General features: G+C 37.9%; 1 protein-coding gene across 18 annotated transcripts in view; it reads right to left on the bottom strand.

The window, feature by feature from the left end:
- MAGI1 (membrane associated guanylate kinase, WW and PDZ domain containing 1) overlaps positions 1-21147 on the bottom strand; it is a gene marked incomplete at both ends in the record, with an annotated part of 646110 nt that overhangs the window by 5303 nt on the left and 619660 nt on the right. For 7 of the 18 annotated variants that reach the window (XM_084248136.1, XM_084248140.1, XM_084248137.1 and 4 more), the window contains 7 exons: positions 1945-2088; positions 3054-3114; positions 3249-3342; positions 10804-11004; positions 13906-14199; positions 17019-17211; positions 18531-18622. In XM_084248136.1, the coding sequence (XP_084104262.1) occupies positions 1945-2088; positions 3054-3114; positions 3249-3342; positions 10804-11004; positions 13906-14199; positions 17019-17211; positions 18531-18622 (1079 nt within the window). Of the gene's footprint in view, positions 1-1944; positions 2089-3053; positions 3115-3248; positions 3343-10803; positions 11008-13905; positions 14200-17018; positions 17212-18530; positions 18623-21147 lie in introns of all 18 variants that reach the window. The other 11 variants (XM_084248125.1, XM_084248135.1, XM_084248127.1 and 8 more) reach the window with 4 other exon arrangements.

Here is a 21147-nt window from a genome sequence, read left to right as displayed (position 1 = left end):
ATTGCTTCTAACAGAAATGCCAAAGTGATGACATGCCAGTTCAAAGATAAGGTTACAAAATGATTTTGGCTTCTGTCTTACTTGCTCTCTTTTGTTCTCTCAGGGGTATGCTTTGATGTAGGTTCTAAGCGCCTCTACAAGAGCCCATGATAAGTAAATGAAGGAGGGCTGAAGCCAACAGCGCAAGACACATTGAATTCTGCCAACGACCCTGTGAGTGAGTTTAGAAGTGAAACCTCCCCAGCTGAACCTTCAAATGACACCACAATCTGGCCTATTATTGACTGTAGCATTTACTATGTGTCAGCTACTATTCTAGGCATCGTAGATAAAGCAGTGAACAAGACAAATCCTTACTATCATAGAGCTTATAGTTTAGAAGTTAGAAAACAAAAAGCATAGGCTTTGGAGCTTTAAGATTTGGATTTGAATCCTACCACTTGTTAGCTAACTGCTCAAGTCCCTTAACTTTTGGAATCTACTCCTTATCTGTAGAAAGGGATGACAGTAACACCCATGCATACACGGAGATGCAAGGGTTAAATTTGATAACACAGGTAAATGTGTCTTGTGAACTATTCAGAATTATATAAGATATCATGAAAATGACACTTCATTCAATAAGAAACTTTCAAAAGTGAGAAGACACAAGAACTATATTGCATGTATTTGAAATTTAAACAAAATATACATCACTGTATATATTCTCTGTGTAGACACAAGCATATGTGTTAAGGATCTACAAGAAACTGGTATGTAGTTTGACCCTGAATACTGTATACTTACTTACATCATGTTCACTGTTCAATTAAAATCATTTTTATGGTCTACTTCTGAATTAAAAAATGAAACATAATCTCCTTTAAAAAATTCAATCTGGGCCTCCCCTGATGGTGCAGCGGTTGAGCGCTGGGCTGGGAAGCTGCCCGCAGCCTCTGCAGCGCCAGTTCAATCCTCGGCCACAGGCAAGGGTCCCACACGGGGAGCAGACCTCTCCTGCCTTGCCCGCTGCTCCCCTCGGCAGTGTACTTCGGTCCTTCTGCCTGCTCTGTTCCCTGCTCTGGCTCTGGTGAATTCTCTCACCCTACCACGCTTCTGACTGTACCCAGTGCTTGTATAAATAAATAAATAAATAATCTTAAAAAAAAAAATTCAATCTGAACAAACTTAAAAATCAAGATTGTGCCTGAACTACCCTTGGTCAATCTGCTCAGGACCAATCTCATTCACATTTTTCCTCTCCTGACCCGACAATCGTGATTTCTTCTAATTCACTGCAGATTGGTTCCTATGTGTACGTCTCAATCTGTGTGACCTATCTATAATGAGCACATGATTTTTCTTTTTTTAAATCCTCTACTCTGACATATTCATCCACAGTCATAGACATTAGGTGCCTAAACATAGCAAAGTGGGCATTTGGCATTTATGTGCTTAAAATGTATGGCTTCGACTACACAGGGCAACCTTGAATACTCATGCACAGAGTCCTACTCTGCTCAGAGTTGACTCATTCCTGAGACCTCAGAAAAATAGCTGGTGACTAACTGGGGATTGAAGGGCTCTCACTACCCAGTGTTTGCACAACTACCTGGCTTTCCTGTTCTCTAGGCATCCTGTGTACCCAGGGGTTCTTGTGAAGTGATGTGTCTGCCTCTTAAGATTAAATAAAAGAACCATGGAAATAGGATTCAGAAGTTTCTACTTGAATAAGTTTACAGGTGATTTTAATCCTTGATTCCATCTGAGGTGGAAGGGCTCATCTACCTTGAGCAGCTTCAATTTTACTTTAGGGAGAAATTTACACTAGGGTGGAAGCCTTGCATTTAGAGCATCCAGAAAGCTGCTCCAGAATTGTTCATAATTCTCATGAACAAAAGCTTCTAGCCATAAGTGTCCATATGATTCATTTACACCATATACGCAATGCCTCTTTGTACTTACCCTCATCTTTCCACACCTTTCTGCAGGACCATCCTCTGCTAAGCGCAGAACATAGAGGTCCATGTTATACTCTCGGCCCCCTCTAAGACTAAAGCCAAATCCCTTGGCTCCTCTTTCCAGTTCCACAGTGTAAAAATCTTGTTCCTATTTAAAGAAATGAAACATGATCATTTGGAGGGAACTTTTATTCACATACATTTCTTTCTCTTTCCATTCTCTATGACTCTGGTTTGATAAAAAAAAAAGCAGTCTCTATCTTCCTCTTGGTGATTCTCAATTGTTTATTAATATTTATTAACCTTAGAAGTGTGGAGATCCAGAATTTGAAAATACTTGCAAACATGCCTTAGGAATGTACATCAACATGCATATATTAAAATTTAATTAGCAAGACTACATTTGTAGCTGCAGTAGGATAATTCTTCTTTATATGATACCATCCTAAACATTGCTGGCCGTTCAGTCTCCCTGTCCAATGCCTGAAAAATGCCAGCAGTGTCCATTGTCCACTGTAAGGTCACCAATAATAACCTCTACACACCTGGGCAGTTCTCTTTTGGTTGGGGAAAGTCATGGATGAATTCTGAAAAGCTCTGAGAAGGCCAGTAAAAAGAAGAACCTATTTAACTTTGCATCACCCAAAAGTTTTCAAACTGCTTCACCTACTATCAATATTATTTGTGCACACTTCATAACTACCCTTCAGGACAGGCATTTTCTCTAAGGGTTCACCTGAAAGTCAAAAGACTCAGAAAAACCTTAACAAAAAGAAATTCTCTTGGCATAAATATATTTATGAAAACCATGAGTAGACATGAGCTGTTCTGCTTTCTCTGCCTGCCAATACCTGAGATAGGTATGGCTTTTTAAATTTTTGTTTGCTTTCCCCCACTAGAAAAGGATATCAAGGAGTATTTTCCAAAGGCAGCAAAATAAAATGTCATTTTACAGACAACCAAATGTGAGTGTGTACTTGTTACATGCCCACACAACAGGTTATTTATTTTAATTGTAGAACCTTTCTGAAAGATTCACTCATAAATATGACTTCAGAAAGTTGGAAGGAACCAAACAAAGAAAATAGAGGAAAAAAGTGAAACAGTCTTCACCTGTGTTGCCTGGGGTGCTTTGAACTCAAACTGAGATTCCGGCTTTGGCTTGGTGGTATTCCTGCCAAAGTGAGAGAAATAAACATAAGAGACAACCCGTGGAGAAACAGCGAAAGAATCAAGGATGAGTACCGTCAGGTCTGGAGTTACTTGTTCCCCTTGAAACTAACAAAAGAAACCATAGCCACAGCTGACCTGGTCTCCTGGGCCCCTGGCTGAGAGGGCGTGTGCGTGGTGGTGATGGTGGCGATCTTCTCCGCATTGGTCAGCAGAGTGGCATTTGAAGACTCTGCAGGATGAGACCACACATGGAAATGAGGACCAGAAGACATCGTTCAACGAGGTGATGTGCAGAAGCCCCACACATGAATGACAAACCTGGCTTCTCTGTCACTATTTCCAACAGTTCTGCTTTTAATTTCTCAACAATCAAAAGTATACTCTCCCATTTTCCTCCTCCCAAACATCCCCACACATGAAATAGTTTGCCCAAGAAAATACTACTCTAAAATTTTCCCTAAGGTAGGTGCCCCTGACTTCTCCCCATCCCTTCAGGATGGCAGTCCCACAGAAACACAACATCACACCAAAACTATTTTCAAAATTTTAAGTGTCTTGCTAACATTTCCTGCAATTTATTAGCCATGTTTGGTAAGTGTGCTTGATATTGTCATGGGAATATTAAAAACAGAAGTGTGCTAGCAGCTTATTAAATACTCATATACACAACATCTACCCCCCCATTGCTTTTAATGAAGCACAAATGAAAATGTACAATTCTTGACAGATCTCTGGTATCATTCATGAAAAATTAATTTTAAAGCTGGCATTAGAGCCAGAGTTTGTAAATATAAGTTGTAAAATCATGAAGTTACCTAATGTAATGACTATGATTATATTCTTATGTAAATTGACTTTCTTTTCCACTAACCACATTCCTGAGTAACTTCATTAATCTCTACAAATTTGGAGATCCAGAATTTGATAACATGCATGAGCATGCCTACAGACTGCATACCAATGTGCAAATATTAAGATTTAATCATTCATATAGTAATGGCGATATGTTCCTGTAATAATTTTGTAATTATTTTGTCATTAAGATCTCTAAGGCAGAGAGCAAGCAACTATGAGTAAGTTGGATTTTTATTATTTATTATTAGATTGACTGTTTGGAATGTGGCATTAACTTCCTAATCAAGAAAGTGCTGAATGTGGTGCTCAGACCCTAAGATGAGCTTGTAAATGCTCATTTAAGTCAAAGTATGCTATGAAGCCCAGAAGTTTCCATAAGTCCTACCACCCATAGTAGGCATCCTGATGGACAGATGCATCTGTCCATTTATATATATATATATATATATATATATATATATATATGAGTCTCAAAGGGGGGATATGTTAAGTATGCAAACTGAGGAGGAGGGAGAGGGATCAAAGGGAAGGAGGGAGAGCATAGGGGGCTGTGGTGATGGTGCAAAGGTGCATTGGTGAAAGAAAGGCTATGGGGAGTACACCTGGTAGGGGGAGCAAATATTGTTTAAAAATGAACAATGATGTAAAAAATAAATTAATTAATAAAAAAAAAACCCTGGGATATCTGGAATACACCTTTCTCCACTGCAGTCCTGGAACACAAGACGTGCATTAAACCAACTCCTGGTGGTCTCCCAACCCTTCCATTTCATTTTCTAAGGCTATTTACTCAGCTTGGGTCTGGCTTCCTCTCACTTTATTTTCATTATACATAGTGGTTAAAAGACAGGCTTGAAATTCAAATCTCCTTTACCCTACTCATCAGCTGTGTGCCTTATTTTCCTCTGATGAGAGCAGAACATGACAACAATTCCCTTCCTGTGTATAGAAGTACGTGAAATGTTTAGTAGAGTATCTGACCTCCGATAAGCACTCACTACACATTTACTATAGCTGTGGTCCTTGCTGCTAATACTTGTATTTATTACTTTGGGAATTTGTATAAGCCATTTAAATGCTGCAAAATGAAAAAAAAAAGTTGAAATAAGATTTTAGCAGTTTGTATTCCAGCCATAAAGCCCATGAGTCTTACAGCTGAGGCACTAAATGAGTAAGAAAATGTAACTGGATCAAATGAACTACAGTGTGAGTCCCGTTCACACCTTAGGACAATGCTTCCCACAATCTGTTTTACCAAATGTTTAAAGAGATTCTGAGAGAAAAGAAACCTCTGGTCATTAAGGGTGGGAAATCAAGGGTGAAACAGAGAGAAAAGCTTTTGCATATCTGTGTTTTGTTTTTCCTGCAGACTCCTCCCGGAGTATTTAACTATGTGGATATGCCTTGTGGCCCTCCAAGTTGGGAAGCTTATTTTAGAGCTTACTGGGAGGCAGTTTAGCATAATGGCTGTGAGGTCAGATTCTAGAGTGAGACTCAGCTCTGGAATATCAACTCAAGTGCTGCAATTTACTGGCTGGGACTTAAGCAAAGTTACTTAAACTTTCTATTCCTCGGTTTTCTTATCTGCATGTGGGTGCAATGAGATGAGTGTCTGGTATTATTCTTGGAACATAAAATGTTCAAAAAATGATTAGCACATTTTTTGCTGGTAGCTTGTATTTATTACTGTTATGATATTAAAAGCATATTATTAGGGGACTGTTATGATTGCAGTTAACCAGCAAGTCAGCATGACAAATCAAGTGCTATCTCATAAAGTACACTCACTATGTCAGTAACAAAGTATTAAAAGACTGTAAATGCGATTTGCCAGAAGTTTATAAACACCTGTATCGGTCCTTTTAAAAACTTCATATTGCTCACTCTAATTAATTTTACGGAGACTCTCTGGGAAATCATGAGATTGTTCAGGCCATGGGGAAATCAAAACGGGATATCAAAAAGAATATTTCCTTGTAATTAAAGTGATTATAATTACTGAATTGTGCCTTTAGAGTTCTTGATATTGAGTTCTTGGGTGTTTTAGTAGCCAGTTTTACTGGCCGATCAGATCCCATTCTGACCAATTTTAATGTTTCTACTGCTTTCATGATCTGATGATTATAACACATAATCATTACTACACAAATAAACAGAATTACATTATCAAGTCTCCTCCTAGCCTTCATTTGCTATTTTTCCCACTTATATTTATATGCAAGTTTTCCTTGGGTAAAAGCCTTAACTTTAATCACTAAAAGAAATATTTAATATGCAATTGCCTATTTGTGTTCACTGAATTTTCCTCCTTTTGTTGATTTTTAATTTATTGAACTACCACAATTTAATGATCACTACAATATGTCAAGCACTGTGCTACTGCATTACCACATGGACTTTTTCGCTTGATTCTGACAATTCAATGAAATCAGGGCAATTACTATCTCCATTTTACTGATGGAAGACACCAAGGCTTAGAAAAAGTAAATGTCCAAGGTCATCCAGAGAGCAAGTGAACACACTTGGAATTAAACCCACGGTCTGCCTGAGAGTTAAATTTTAGACTCAATCTGTTTACAAGGGGATTATGTCTTGATATCCAGGAAATCATGTCTAATTGGTATGTTCCTTTCAAATAAGCAGTGTTTTTATTTTATTGCATAAATACCATTAACTTCACTAAGCATTATCATAGATTAATTAAAATACAAAATATTCTGCTTTGACTTTTAGATTTCATGGTCCATCTTCAGGCACTAAAATAAATTTTAGCATACCCTAGATTTCCAGGGTGCTTTTTCAAATATCAATAAAGATAAACATATTCAAATTAAATTTTATGTCTTCATTTGGAACTAAACCAAGAGTATGTACTGCAAATCTTTCTAGATTTTTAAAATAAAGAGCTGAAATCCATTATCCCAAATTTATAGCTCTATCCCAAAGCAAATTTTCCCCCATGTAATAGAAAAAATATCTAAAAGAAGGACCTGAAATAAGCATGTACTCCAGAAGCAGTATTATGAAGGGGTGTCAATGTTATTTGACTTTTAAAACTTCAAGGCAGATGGATAGATTGACTATTTCTATGATAAATCCTGAAAGTACACTACATCCTTTATTAAACAGCATTTACAACTACTGTAGCTCTCCCAGAGGAATGAAAATGGATATTGCTACACTTTCACAGCAATTGTCTATTAAGAAAAGCATATACTAGCTCTCATATCTGTCACTGTGCTGTTTTACATCAGGCCACTGACTCTGACAGGAGCTTCTATATTAGGATTTAACACATCTCGGTGACAAGTGATTACAATTCTAACCTTGCTCTCATGTTAATATCCTTAGCCTGCCTTATGTAATCTACACTATAAAGTCAAGCAGATTGACAAAAGATACAATCATTGCTCTTATAAATATTTTAATGCGTAAACACATGTAATAAATGTCTGAAGGAAGTATTTACAATTTTAAGCCCATCAATATTTGAAAAGTAGTGGGAGATTTTTTTAAATCTGTATGTTGTAACTCTGTTTCTTTTGCTTGAGTATATGTTAGCCATAAAATACCCACCGAGCCTTCTATTAAGATACTTAAACTTATACTATTCTATGCCAAGGAAATAGCATAGCTGCATTGCCAAGTCACACTGCCTATATAAGCAAATACTTCTCATCAGAGTAATCTGAAGTACAAATTTAAAATCATTATTTAAATAATGTACTTCAAAGTTCATGAATATTTTCATTCTGTTGAATTTGATTCAAACTGATGGTTCCATGTTAGACTGGCTCAGTCAAAACCTGTCCTGTCTGACAGGTTTTGAAATTTTGCTCCCACCTAGATTTCACAGGACTTTTCTATACAACCAAGTGTGAGGAAGCATGTGTGATTTGACGTATTGGATTTTGAGTTCTGATTCAGTAAATACAGCTATTTTCTGAGTCTCTCTTTGGTGCCGTTATATATTTATTATCCCGTGTCCATGTCTCATAGGAGAAAGGCTCTGCCCTGACCTCTACCTCCTATCCTAGTCTAAAAGGTAGAAAAGCAGAGACTGCGAGGACTCCTTTGCTTTAGCCTGTTCATGATATGTGAAACCAGACTTTCTAACAATGCTGTAATGCCAGATAAAGAGGAGGCATGTTTTGGAGCTTTTATTGGAGGATGCTGCAGCAACACAGGGAAAGAAAGAGAGGTAAAGAGGGGGAAAGATGCAGAGAGAGGAAAACTATTGATGGAGGTAAGTGCAAGTAAAGTGACTGATGACAAAAGAAAGTATCAGGCAGCATGAGCTAAAGAAGCAGATTCTGAGTGGGTTCCAAGCACTGCCCAAAAGACAGTGCATCCTTCTAAAGTGCCTCCTAGACTTTCTGAGAACTGTGCCCTGGACCAGGTGGATTTCTAAGAGCTTAGAAACCACTCTGAGGATCACAAAGCAGACTGCTTTGAGGTTACTTGACAAATTAAACATTAGAGTGAAGATCTGAAGGAGAACAGAGGACCCTAACATAGAGAGCACCTTTCTTCAACTACGTAACCTACCTACCGTGTCCAATACACTTCCATAGAGAAAAAAGTGGACCTAGCATAATTTTCTCTTCATCAAACTATAATAATCACACTTTGTCTGCCAGGTGTTAGCAAAATTTTTCTGGATTTCCCAGTTTGTCTATAGAAATTGAATTCTGCTACTTGAACTTTAATTTGCAAGATGACAATCTCAGCTGCATTTGAAAGACGAGCATCACAAATTCACCCTCTGCCATAGCTGATTTCCTGTACTTGATCTCTTATGATTACCATGATATTTATGAAGAGTTTTATTATCATGACAGTGAGTTCCTGAAATACCTTGGGATGAAGTCACATGCTCGGTAGCACATCAACCCTTAACTTTATCAATTTTAACATTTACTGTCTTCTAACAAAGATAATGTGAGATATGTCTAACTGAATTTTGTTTTTAAGTATTTAAGTTTAAAAACTATGTCCCATTGACAAATGTTCATGGATAAATACCTGGCATTTCATTTTTTGGTGTTTAGATTTTCCAAAAATAATATCATTCTTCTTGATTAATTATGCCAACACCTAGTATATGCACAGTGGTGTAAGTTGCTTCTTTGTGACTTTCCCAATTCTAAACTCTAATAAGCCTTTCCCTCAAGAAGCACTTGCTCCCTTTCCTGCCTTTTGTGGACAATCTCTTTACACATTAAGGTTGACCAATCAAGATCCAGTGATGGATCTTGTGTCCAATTCCTGTGTCTAGTTCTTTTGGGCTAGTTTTTTGGCATCTCTCCTTGGCATCTCTCTTATAAATGTATCTATATGTATATATTATATTTTGCTTTCTCAACCATTTCTCACTTAATTTTTCTGGCTTCCTTCATCCTTTCCATTAGGAGCCTATGGTCTATCATCTTGTGATCACTTTCCTCAATTGTAATAGCTTTCCAAAGTGGTGAACTAGTGGAATGGACTCCAGACCAGATGGTAAATTACTAACCATGCATTTGGAGGCAGGCTGTAGAAAGCATTATTCAAGGAGTTATTTTTTCCTCCACATTTGGTATGGGATATTTTTGGTACAGTGAAAATTCTTTGTTCTGAGAACCATAATTTTCAAATATTTATTGTTGGTTTTGAATTTACTTTTCCTAACTGGTACAGTCTAGACCATCCAATTGTAAACTAGTAAGGCTCATTTTTAAATAGTCAATATATAAAAATATTCAATTGTTAAGTTTCAGATAAAATCTCTCATTTTAGTTTACAGATCAATGACAATTTTTATCACACTATTCTATAAACCACATTTTTCCTCTTGAGAAATATATTTTTAATTTCATAACATGTATAGCAGGAGTGAAAAAAAAAAAACAACTACTGAAACATTTTGGGACAAGTTATCACTTCCTCCCTCAGGCAAAATCTTCTTAGAACGAATTCAAAATTTAGCACTGAATGCTCTGAAAAGTCTATACTTAGTGACATTAGTCTATTAACTTCACTTTTATTAAATATGAATAAAATTAGTATTAATTTTTTTGGCTAAGTAACTTTTTATGGGGAGGGGGTTGTACTGTGTACCCTCAGTTGCTTAGAGGCCTCTACCCATTAGAGACAATCAACACCCACTCAAGACAATGCCAAGAATCCCCAGGGTAGAGGTGGTGGGGGTGCGGCACAATCACCACTGCTGCAAAAGCACCAAAGATTTGAACTTAAACAACCAAGCAAGCACAGGCCTATAGTTTAATGTAGATATAACCTAGCAAAAATACAGTGATTTCATGTCTTCATCCAAATGCAAAAATTAGACACCAACACAAAGATTCCCCTACTAAAGAAAAAGTTTTGATACAAGCACTTATTCTGGAAAAACACACAGCCCTGGTTCTTCACTGTGATTATTCAAGTTTTGTGGTGTTACCACATTAAATGATTAAATTTTATTGATTGCTTAAAAAAGTCATTAGTGATTACCAGGTCAAATATCAGGAGATCTTCACCACCTATATTCAAACTATTCTATCATTTTAAAGGCAAAGGCACCAAATTAAATCAAAAGAAAAAAGGGTTTTCTGAAACTGTGATATCTGCAGCAGGACAGTGCCACAAGGCTAGAGGATTAAGTAAGGAGGGTGAAGTCAGGTTTAGTAACACCGGCTCAATGTTTGTTGGAGGGGTATGTTCAGTTAGAGATGGATAAGGCTGCTTCTAAATTGCCACTATTCAATTACATGGCACCCTAATGATAGAGAGAGAGAGAGGCAGTCAAAGGAAGAGAGAGACATTAGAGAGAGACACAATAGGTATACTTTACCATCCCCGGGAATGATGCGGAGGGTAACTGTGTTTCCTGCTTCCTTGATTAGGTTGACAATGTCTGAATGGGACTTGTTGGTGATGGAACATCCATTTACTGCCAAGATCCGGTCTCCTACTTTCAGCTTGCCACATCGGTCAGCAGGGCTCCCCTCAATAATCCGACCTATTTTGTGAGGCATAGCCACACATGCATTGCCTGCTTTGATAGTGAGTTTTAATTTTTTAAGTTACGTGGGAACATAGTGAAGGGAGGAGAAAAAGGGTTGAAAAGGGAAAGAGAAGGTTAAGTGTTAATTAATTAAAGCATTAAGCAAATGTTATTAAAGGAGAGCTCTGTGCCGATGGTGAAAACATTGGCGATATTAAGGGCATCAGTGTGAGAAGCCACTGCCCTGCACCATAGCTCACGGCTGTGGTCCCTTTCTGATTCAAAATGTGGGGGAAACCCAGCTTTCCTCCTTAAATCAATTACAAAATTTTTGATATTTAGCAACTTCAAAGATTCTCAAAGCCCCAAAATAACTTGCCATTTGCTTATTTAGGACTGCAAATGTGAAACTCAGAACTGCAATGGATGCTATTATGCATTCTGTGTTCATGTCACCTCGATTTTGTCAGCTGTTGTTTAAGCTTCTGCCAATGTTTTGTTCTTTCTCCATTTAGAAAAATAATCACTGGGCGTCTGGTGAGGCATAAGAGTCTGCTACCACCAAAAATTCAACCTGAAAACACCTAATGGACAAACACTTAGACTTTCTGCCTTCTATCCAGAATGATGAAAGCTTTAGAAAAAGGCTGTAATTATAAGATATGAGCCAAAAAAGCTCCCAACCACAACACCTATTTTTCCTTTTATGACCTTTGCTCAATCAGCCTCTCTCATCTGCTTTCAGGGCAGGGCCCAAATGGCTCATTAGCTCTGCAACCCTCCTTCCTGATAAAAATCCCCCTCAAAGGAATATGAAAATGCAATACCTACTCAGGACAATGATCCAAAGCTAGGTTCAGATCATTCCTTAACCCCTTTCCTTTAGTTATTTCCTTTTTTCAATATAAGTTATGATACTATATGAAAAACCAGGAAAAGTGCCTTTGGAGAGAAAGGCTTACTGTGTACTTTGAGAGACCCCATGTTACTACCAAGTGCATTGCTAACTTCTAGAGAGAGAGGAAAAATTAGCTTTGAGGCCTGACATAGTTTTTAGCTGATTATATACTTAGTTTTAAAATCTTATGCATATTTACTTATTCTGAGAATCTGTCTTTCTGGGGACTGTAAAGAGAGTTATACCATTGAGCCACCTTTGGGAAAGGATGACAAAATTAACACAGGAAACATCGAAACTAATTGAGTAGGCTCTTGCATTGTAATTTGAACCCCAAGGATAAAATGTGTGGGAAATGAGGCAGAACTTCTCTGAATTTCAGCATATTTATCTGAATTTGTATCATTGGATGTAACATCAAGGTAAAAGGATTTTTTAAAAAAAGTTAAACAGCCTTCTGGAATTCAACAAGCATGTGTGATGAAAATTTCCCATACACAAATTCAAGGTCTTGATTAAATTTAGCCCATCTCCAAGAAAAACTCGCATGAGAAAGATATCAAACAGCAGGTATAAGGAAAGCTCTGCATAGCTTGGAATGGAAGTCTCATGCAAGGTATTAGAGAAAGTTCAATTTGTTCATGTAAGAGCCAGAGGAAAATAATCAAAGATCAAGTAAGTGAATACATCCAATACCCATTAAATAACACACAGCCTCCCATCTGACTGTTTCATTCTAGAAAGTGACTGAGTATTCTGAAATCCTGAAAACATCACAGGGTGGGGGACAAATTGCAGAGCTGAAGAGTTCTTCCCCCAACTCCTGCTTATCTTTTTATTTTAAATTAAGTAGAAAAGTCTCCAAAATTAATTTAAAAATCAAAACCAAAAAAACCCTTGCCTTGATGTCAAGTCATCCATCCATGACAAACAGTGATAACTTTATTAATGTAGCTCACAAAAAGCACTGTTAGTAATGGGCATTTGTTATTGCAGCCACACATGCATAGACCTGACTGATGCATTGTCTCCGAATGAACAAATCTTGATGGGGGGAAAGATCTTAACTGGAAGTACTACACTGAGACAAAATGTGGGCAAAGGGCATTCTATGGATCAGGAAGTTAAAGAAAGCTTGTGGCTGTCATTTAGGGCTAGAGATGAGGTCAATTTCAAAGCCTTGCCTAGCCCTTTCTTGTCTCCCATCATATTTCATACTAATTAAAAAGTGTTTTGGGGGAGTAACAAATGACATTACATCAGTGTGGAAGATGGCTCATTTTTGGAGTACATATTTTAATCCATTCTAATAGGAAATAGATTCAAATATTACTAGTCCCTGGAATCATCTAGAGTCATCTTTGCCTCTGGCAGCGCAAAGTTAACCTTCTGAGGGGGTAACAAATGTATTTCTTCTTCATATTCTACCAAAACTCCCAACATTTGATAAGTCACCCCTGCTAGAATTCAAGGGTAGAGAAGAAAAATGGCTCTTAACTCAGATTTTAACTAGATTCTTAACCAGGCAACAGTAAAATTACTATTTAAATTCAAGTTAAAAAATTTCAGATGGGGATAGAACTTTGAGAAAGGTCACACATGGTAGAAGGGGCATGTCATGTAATATTTTTACTCCACATACCTTTATTATTTCTCAGGCATTTTTACAACCAATACGTCTTTGAAAAACAGCCTTTCTGAGGCCACTGGTATAAACGATATCCTATTTAGGATTTTGCAAAATACTGTCTCACAAGAATGTCTCACACTCTATACAGTCAAGGGGTTGCTCTGCAAATTTCACCTATGCTTGAAGTTGTAAAAACTTGAACATGCATTCAGAATGGAAGCTGGAGTTAAAAAAAAAAAAATTCCCAATTTTCAGGAAGGGAAATCTACCAAATAAGCTCCATCCCCAATTAAGACTTTAATTACCTGAAGCGAAAAGCATGAAAGCATTTCTGTTAATGAGATTTTGGCGTCTTTCACTTACAACAGAACATTCCCCGGCATCCTTTGAAACACTCGGGAAAAGAATGGTCCACACTTACCGAAAGTGGTGCCTGCTTCGGGCCGGCTTACTGAGGACACAATGACGAAGCCAAAACCTTCATTCTCCCCGCGCCGGATCTCCACGTCGTAGGGTTGCACCACGGTGCTCACCACGCCACTGCCCCCGCCCCCACCGCTGCCGATGCCACTGGTGCTGCCACTGCCAGAGCTCACGGTGTTTAAGGAGTTCTGGCTGCCCTGCGGGGTGCGCTTCTCCTCGGTCAGCGAAGCTGGCTGGTTGCTACTGTGATGAGACGAGGCTGGCGAGGGCATCTCGTTGTCTGTTTTGGGGACTGCACCACAGAAATGCACCTTTCAAATACCCAGCTTCATAAACAACATAAGCCCTGTCATAAGCCCATGCTCTTCCCAAACTCCACAGAGTGCAAGGTATCAAGAACATCACAGAGGTTAAGACGGCCTCTGGCCTCACAGAACAGAAATACAGGAGTTGAAAAGTTTCTCTTAACCATGGGAGTTCTGACTGAATGAATCCCTCAGGGCACTAAGTCAGCTGAGCACTGTCCAGAGTTGGGAAAAAAGCCTGCACCAATTTTGAAAAATTAAGGATTGAAAGATCTTTTTAACTTCCTAACATAGTCCTTTAAATCAGAACAAAAAATCACTTCTGGGGCCTCCCCAGTGGCGCAGCGGGTTGAGTGCCACAATGTGAAGGTGTCCGCAGCCTCTGCAGTACAGGTTTGATTCCCAGCCGGCCAGGGAGATACCCACATGGCGCCTTAGATGTCTCCTGTCTCGCCCGCTGCTCCCCTCAGCAGTGTTTTTGGTCTGTCTGCCTGTTCTGCTCCCTGCTCTGTCTCTGGTGAATCCTCTCACCCTCCCGTGCCTCTGGTCTGCACCCCAGTTCTTGTATAAATAAAAAAATAAATCTTAAAAAAAAAAAACTTCTCTTGATAAACATTGACTAGTCAGACTCTATTGTCTTGGGTCAATTGTAAAAACACCAAAAGGACACACAATTGTGTTATCATACAGCACACTGGACTCAAGTTTGCAGCAGCAGCCCAATCTGAAATATTTGCCAGTGCATAGACCAAAGGAAAACATACAGAGGGTATGGGCATGCCCACGCAAATGACTGCCACCTCCTCTGCCTCAGAGATAAAACCTTTGCTGTATATTTATATGTCATTACCCTTAAGTCCTCTTTCTGCTCAGTTTTCCAAATAGCATTACTTTTGACTTTTCCATCAGGCAAGATGCTGTAAGTTGACTGTTCCATTTAGGTGACCATATTGTTCGATTAGTAACAACACCAGAGGTACACTAGTTTAGCCTCCTAGTTTCCAGATGTCAGTTATCTATTCTGATCACACAAGTGGTATTAGTATCTTTGAGAATTACAGTTTTATTAAATTCTAGTATTGTTCTGTTAGGGTAAAATGCTCCTGAACAGCTAGAGCAGTGAGTGAGGATGGTGGTTGGGTGGACTAGATTATATTGATTCTTGAAAGTATCTCACTTCATAGTTCAAAAAAAATGTGGTTAAATATATAACAACATTTATTTTAATAATTTTAAAGCACATAATTCAGTGGCATAAAGTACAATCACACCTGTGCCATCATCACCACCATCCATCTACAGAACTTATTCATTTTCAAAAACTGAAACTCTGTAACCCATAATCACCAACTTACAGTTTTCCCATCCCCCCCAGGCCCGTAAGCATCAGTCTATCTTCTGCATCCGTAAATTTGACTACTCTATATACCTCATGTAAATGGAATCATTAGGTTGTCTCTTTGTGACACCCTTATTAGTTCACTTAGCCTAATGAGTCTTCATAGATGTAATATTCCTTTGACCCAGAACTAAAAAACCTGAAATATTTAAGATTTAAATATAAATTAAAACAAACAAAAATCCTATGCTCTACTATTTTTAATTGGGCCAGTGAAGTCAAAATGTTTTCATCTCATCACAAAATCCACTTCTAGCTGACTGGTATTGGTTGCAAAGAAGGACATCTATCTTAAGAAAGATTCTGAAGCCATAAATGAGCTGTGAAGGTACACCCCAGGTCTGTTAATGCTTTTTCCCCCTAGCTGTAATAGACAGGACTCTCACATTGTAGTATCTTAATTCTGCAATTAATTATATACTTTTTAAATGACTTGTACTAGTTTTTTAAAATAATCTGCCAGCTTATTTTATCTAATAAGTTGTTTCACTAATATTAAATTTATGGATAAATCCTATTTCATGTCACACTTCTTCAGTAGTTCAACTGATACACACTTAAACTGCCTCTTCTGCCCTCTAGGTCTGTCCTGAATACCTTGAGGTGGGGATTGCAGATAAAGATGAAGGACCCACATGTGTGCCTTTGGGGGGCTGGTGGATAGATGGAAAGGACAGATACTCACACCATGAGCTATCTAAAAATGGCAGATTCTGATAGAGAAATAAACCATGACTCACAAGATGGCAAGGAAAAGATGCTAAAATCTAAAGGCAATTGGAAGAAGGAATTTCCAAGGGTTTCACAGAAGAAGTTATATTTGTTCTGGGCCTAAGAAGATATGTGGTATTTTGAGAATTCAAGTACTTTGAAGCTTGCAGGGAAAAGGAAAGAATCAAAGATGACCTGGCCCTAGTCGGCTGGACAACTTTCTTATAGCGGGGAAAAAAAAAAAACAAATCCCAGTTTAATATGTATGGCCATCAACAACAAAGTAACTGTTTTATGGGCCTTTTTTATTTTGCAGCACAAACCTAATTTTTGTTCTTTTAATTTGATGCTATAATGCTCTTGATCATCATAATAACCTCTTCTGGTGAGAAGTACCATCAAATGAAGAGCATGACTAAGTCCTGGTTGGCAAGGGGATGGGGGAGGTAACATGTATCCAACCAGCCCTTTTCTAGAAGCCTTTGCTGAACATGCACAAATGGCACATTTAAGTATTTTTGACTGACAGTATAGTCTTGCGGGGTTTGAGAGAAGCAAACCATCTGGAAATTCTGAGCTTGATCACATTTGCAAACATTTGTTAAAATAGATGCTTGAGGAGGCAGACACAGGAAAGGGCCTTTTCTGTGCATAAAGTGACAGTGCACTGTCTGAAGCAATGAATGAAAAACATACCGGCAAACACCACTTTACGCCGCACTGTGAGATTGACGTGGCCTTGCTTGGCGGCTTGTTGCATAAGCTGGACCACAAGCTGGTGTGATTTTCCAATTACTGCTGTCCCATCCACACAGATTAATTCATCCCCAGACCTCAGGCGGCCATCCGTATCAGCAGCACCCAATGGTACAATGTGACCGATATAAATCTGTGGAGTAATTGGATGATGAATGATATATTGACCTTCCTGTTTACTATTACACTGACAGCATTCACATCCTTCAGAATGGTTCAATTCATTCGATTCATGCATTCATTCATTCATGCCACAGACATTTATTGAGCACCCACTGGGTATGAAGCATTGTGCCAGAAGATAGAACAATTTTTAAGTGGTAGAAAAGTAATTATTTCTTGTTTGTTCAAAGATGTTTATCTGTGGTCTGATGATTCACTCTTTTTCTCCTTGCAGGAACAAGTCATTTTTAATCTCTTTATTTTCAAAATCTTTTCTCCTTTTCTGTCTGAGAACCCTCCTTTCAAAACTCTGCTAATTACAATAGTGATAATACTACTTCCTTTATAGGTCCAACACTGTGCCTGGTAAAAGAAAATGCACAGGAAATATTTTTAAATGAAGACATGGATCAGTCAGTGTCTGTGCTGACATCTTTATACCTTTAGAATCTGCATGCTGAGCAGCCTTTATATTTAGAGTCTTACTGTTATATTTACCATTCATTAAACTTTACCTAAAATATTAGTGCTTTCCTTGCCTTTTCAGTAGATAATAACACCTCAAAGAATGTTAACAAATGAATGGTTAAGAACACGGGCTCTAGAATCAAACTCCAGTCCCTCCATTTACTAATGCTGTTATCTTAGGCAAGGTACTTAACCATTTTGTGTCTTTATTTTACAATTTGAAAACCGGGTATACATTCATGGATTTGATGGATAAATGAAAAAAAGGTATGTTAAAAATCAGCATAGTGCCTGGAACATAGTAAGTGGTCAATAAATAAGAGCTATCATTATTATTATGGGGAAATTAACAATGAAGTTTAGCTCTATTTTCTCTTTTCCAAAGAATCCTTTATGTTACGCTAAAACTTATTCTCAAGATGAGGAAACTGAGGTTGAAGGAGGTTAAATATCTCTTGACCCCGTTCAGATTTCTTTCTTTACTTTTGTAAAGACAGTGGCCCCACTTGTTCTAATCCCTTCCTGTATCTGTGGAATGCTCTCTATGCACTTACTAGCAAGGCATATACCTGCTAGCAGACTGAGCAAAACTGGTTAGAGAGATCAGGCTATTGTTTTTTTTAGATCAGGCTATGATTTCTTTGATGGGGATCGCCATAAAATGCAGTGAATAACTCTCACTGTTTGAGATGCAACAGCAACTGGTGCACTTGACTCAATTCTAGCAGATTTGTCACTGCTGCTTATTTGCTTTAAGTCTTAGAAAACAGGGGGGAGGGTGGTACTTAGAGGAGGAGGAGATGAGGTAAACAAGAGACTCACAGGTTCCCCTGGCTCATTTCCACCTAGAATCCTAAATCCAAATCCAGTTTCTTTTCTCCAGAGGAAGATATCCTGTTCTTGGTAATCTGGAACTGCAGAGAGAGGAAAGAGGAGAGAGATTATATCTTTGATAAAAGAAATTATGCTCACAAAATGAACACTGAGGCCTAACACTGATGGTGTTTGAGCAGACAACAATTTCCAACACAGACATGGAAACAAAATGATGATGTGGATAGATAACACAAGAGAACACTGGGCAAAAGTAATGAGCGGGATGAGTCACTGAGCCCTAAGTTTTTTCAAAAGTCTAATCACTGATAATTCCCAACCAAGCCCGAGCCATATCCCTGATAAGCCAGAAGCCTGCACTAACCACTCTCCTTGGAATTGTGCAAGGGAAATTTGGGAAATTATAACTATCATGTGTTGCACCACAGACTGGTTCCCACATGGAGAAAAGCACTTGTGCTAAGTCAGAGTCCTCTAAGCAAAGGCTGTCTCTTAGGATTTAGAAGTCCTTTTAAGTATTATGCCAAGTAGAGGATGAAAGAAAACAGGCTGGATTAAAAAGACTTTCCAATTTAAAAAAAAAATCACTTCTTTTTCCCTTAAAGTAATCAAGACTAGCAAAGCCAAAAATTTGATGTTAGATCATCTTTGCCAAAAAAAGTTACTACCAAATATTCCATTTTTTTCCAGATTTACAAAGTTTGCTATGATTGCAGAACAACTACCAAAAAGTAGCCAGCTTCCATACCCTTAAGATCAGTGACAACAAAAAGTTCTCTATCAATGAATTACATTTCATCATTAAAATGACTAACTGCCTTGCTTCATTATTTACCTAAAGAATTTCAATGTTATAAGTAATAATAACCTACTAACTTGCTATTTTACTTTTAAAATTCAGTAATGGTCCAGGGTTTTAAAATGAAAATCTCATTTTTTAAAAAATAAATTTCCCTGAAAAAAGGCTTTCTGGATATGAAATTATTTTACATAGTACTGTTACTTAACTTAGGTAATAAAAAAGGGTTATCATTTCTACCTCATTCTTATTTAATATTTTAATATATACACAGTATGTTTCATGGTCTACAAATTGTATTTTTTATACGAGAGAGAAAATACAGTTCAGTGGCCATGCATCCTGAAGGAGACTTTAACTTGTTCTGCATACTTTCTGGTTTATTTAATTAATTGGATTTTAGGCTGAGGGATTGTATAGGCCTGAGACATTAATCCTCATCTTTTCCAATTTTGTACAGTGGGGTACAGAAGAAGGCGGCAGTTATTTATGTTTCAAGATGGCAAGAGAGGTCCTTTTTAGTGACTTGCCAGCAAGCTTAAAATGTACAATGATTGACTATGCCAGGAGAAAAGATACTGAACGAACAGGTAAGTACACATCAGAGGAGTCCGACTCCAATATTTTTGCTTAAGCTATCTTAATGCTACCGGCTTCAATGGTACTTTTTATCCAATGCTTTTTTTTAAAATTATAATTGCTGAGGCTAAGTTTCAGGGGTCCATGGTATAAGCTACATAGTATGATGTTCATAAACAATTTGAGAATGATATTTTCTCAACCACGGAAAGGTAACAATATTTTCTTTTTGTTCCAGTAGCTAGCTACAGGGTATTTGCTGTAATAGCCTCATTGAAACAACAAATTAAATCAAGTTGGGTCTCTGTCTTGGGTTCACTCAAGCAGGAGAATTATTACCAAAATAGACCACAGGTGCTTTGTAGCTAGCACTAGATTTCTGGCAGAATCTGTCTTAAGTCAGCTGAGGCATTCTGTGAACAAAGAAAGGGTTTCTGCAGAGACCTCAAGTCCAGACTTACTTTTCTCAGCATCATTTAACACAAAAACATTTGCCCATTCTCCAGTGGCACCGAATGTGGCAAGTTTCTGCCTTATAATGCTCATTTTGGTATAAGCTATTATATTGGTGGTTGTGGCCACAGATTTTGGCTTATCATACAGTTTAGTTCATAGGGAAAAACACATGTGTTTCTCTGTAAGAATCAATGGGAAAATGGCAAATTTATTTAAAGACACTTGTTGAAAAAGGAGCTGTCCCATGATACCAAGAATGTTGAAGATGCAAATGATGAACCAAGAAAACACAAACATGATACACCAATACACAGACATGTTACAGAGGAAGTCTTTTGGCCCTTTGTGAGGCATTTTGGCAATTAAACTTGTCTACCAAACAAATGCCAGGTACCCAAATATATAACTTCAGTGATAAATCAGTCCAGGAGCATTACAGAATCATGCTCCCTGCTGCCATTTCTTCCCAGGTGCATTGAGGTTTTCTAAACTAGTCCCTAAAACGATTTATTCTTTATTTTATTTCTGGCAGATTTTATCAGAATTCAGTTTTTAGGAGACAGCAGGATAGAACCATCTTTCTGATATTAATATCCTTTTTTAATTTTTTTGAGTGAGGTTAAATCAAAAAGAGCTAAGAAATTCTTGTGCAGTTTCCTTCATTTTTAAGCCCTTGCATAGGGGACAATCTCAGCAGTTAATCTCCTTTGGTAACACCAGGGACAACACAATAAAGCAGTCAAAAGACTTCCTTTGATAATTAGGAAGAAT

The sequence above is a fragment of the Talpa europaea genome (genome assembly GCF_964194135.1).
Source record: "Talpa europaea genome assembly, chromosome: 11".
NCBI classification, from domain to species: Eukaryota; Metazoa; Chordata; class Mammalia; order Eulipotyphla; family Talpidae; genus Talpa; species Talpa europaea.
Note: the sequence above shows the minus strand (reverse complement) of the source record. Positions and strands in the feature narration are given on the sequence as shown.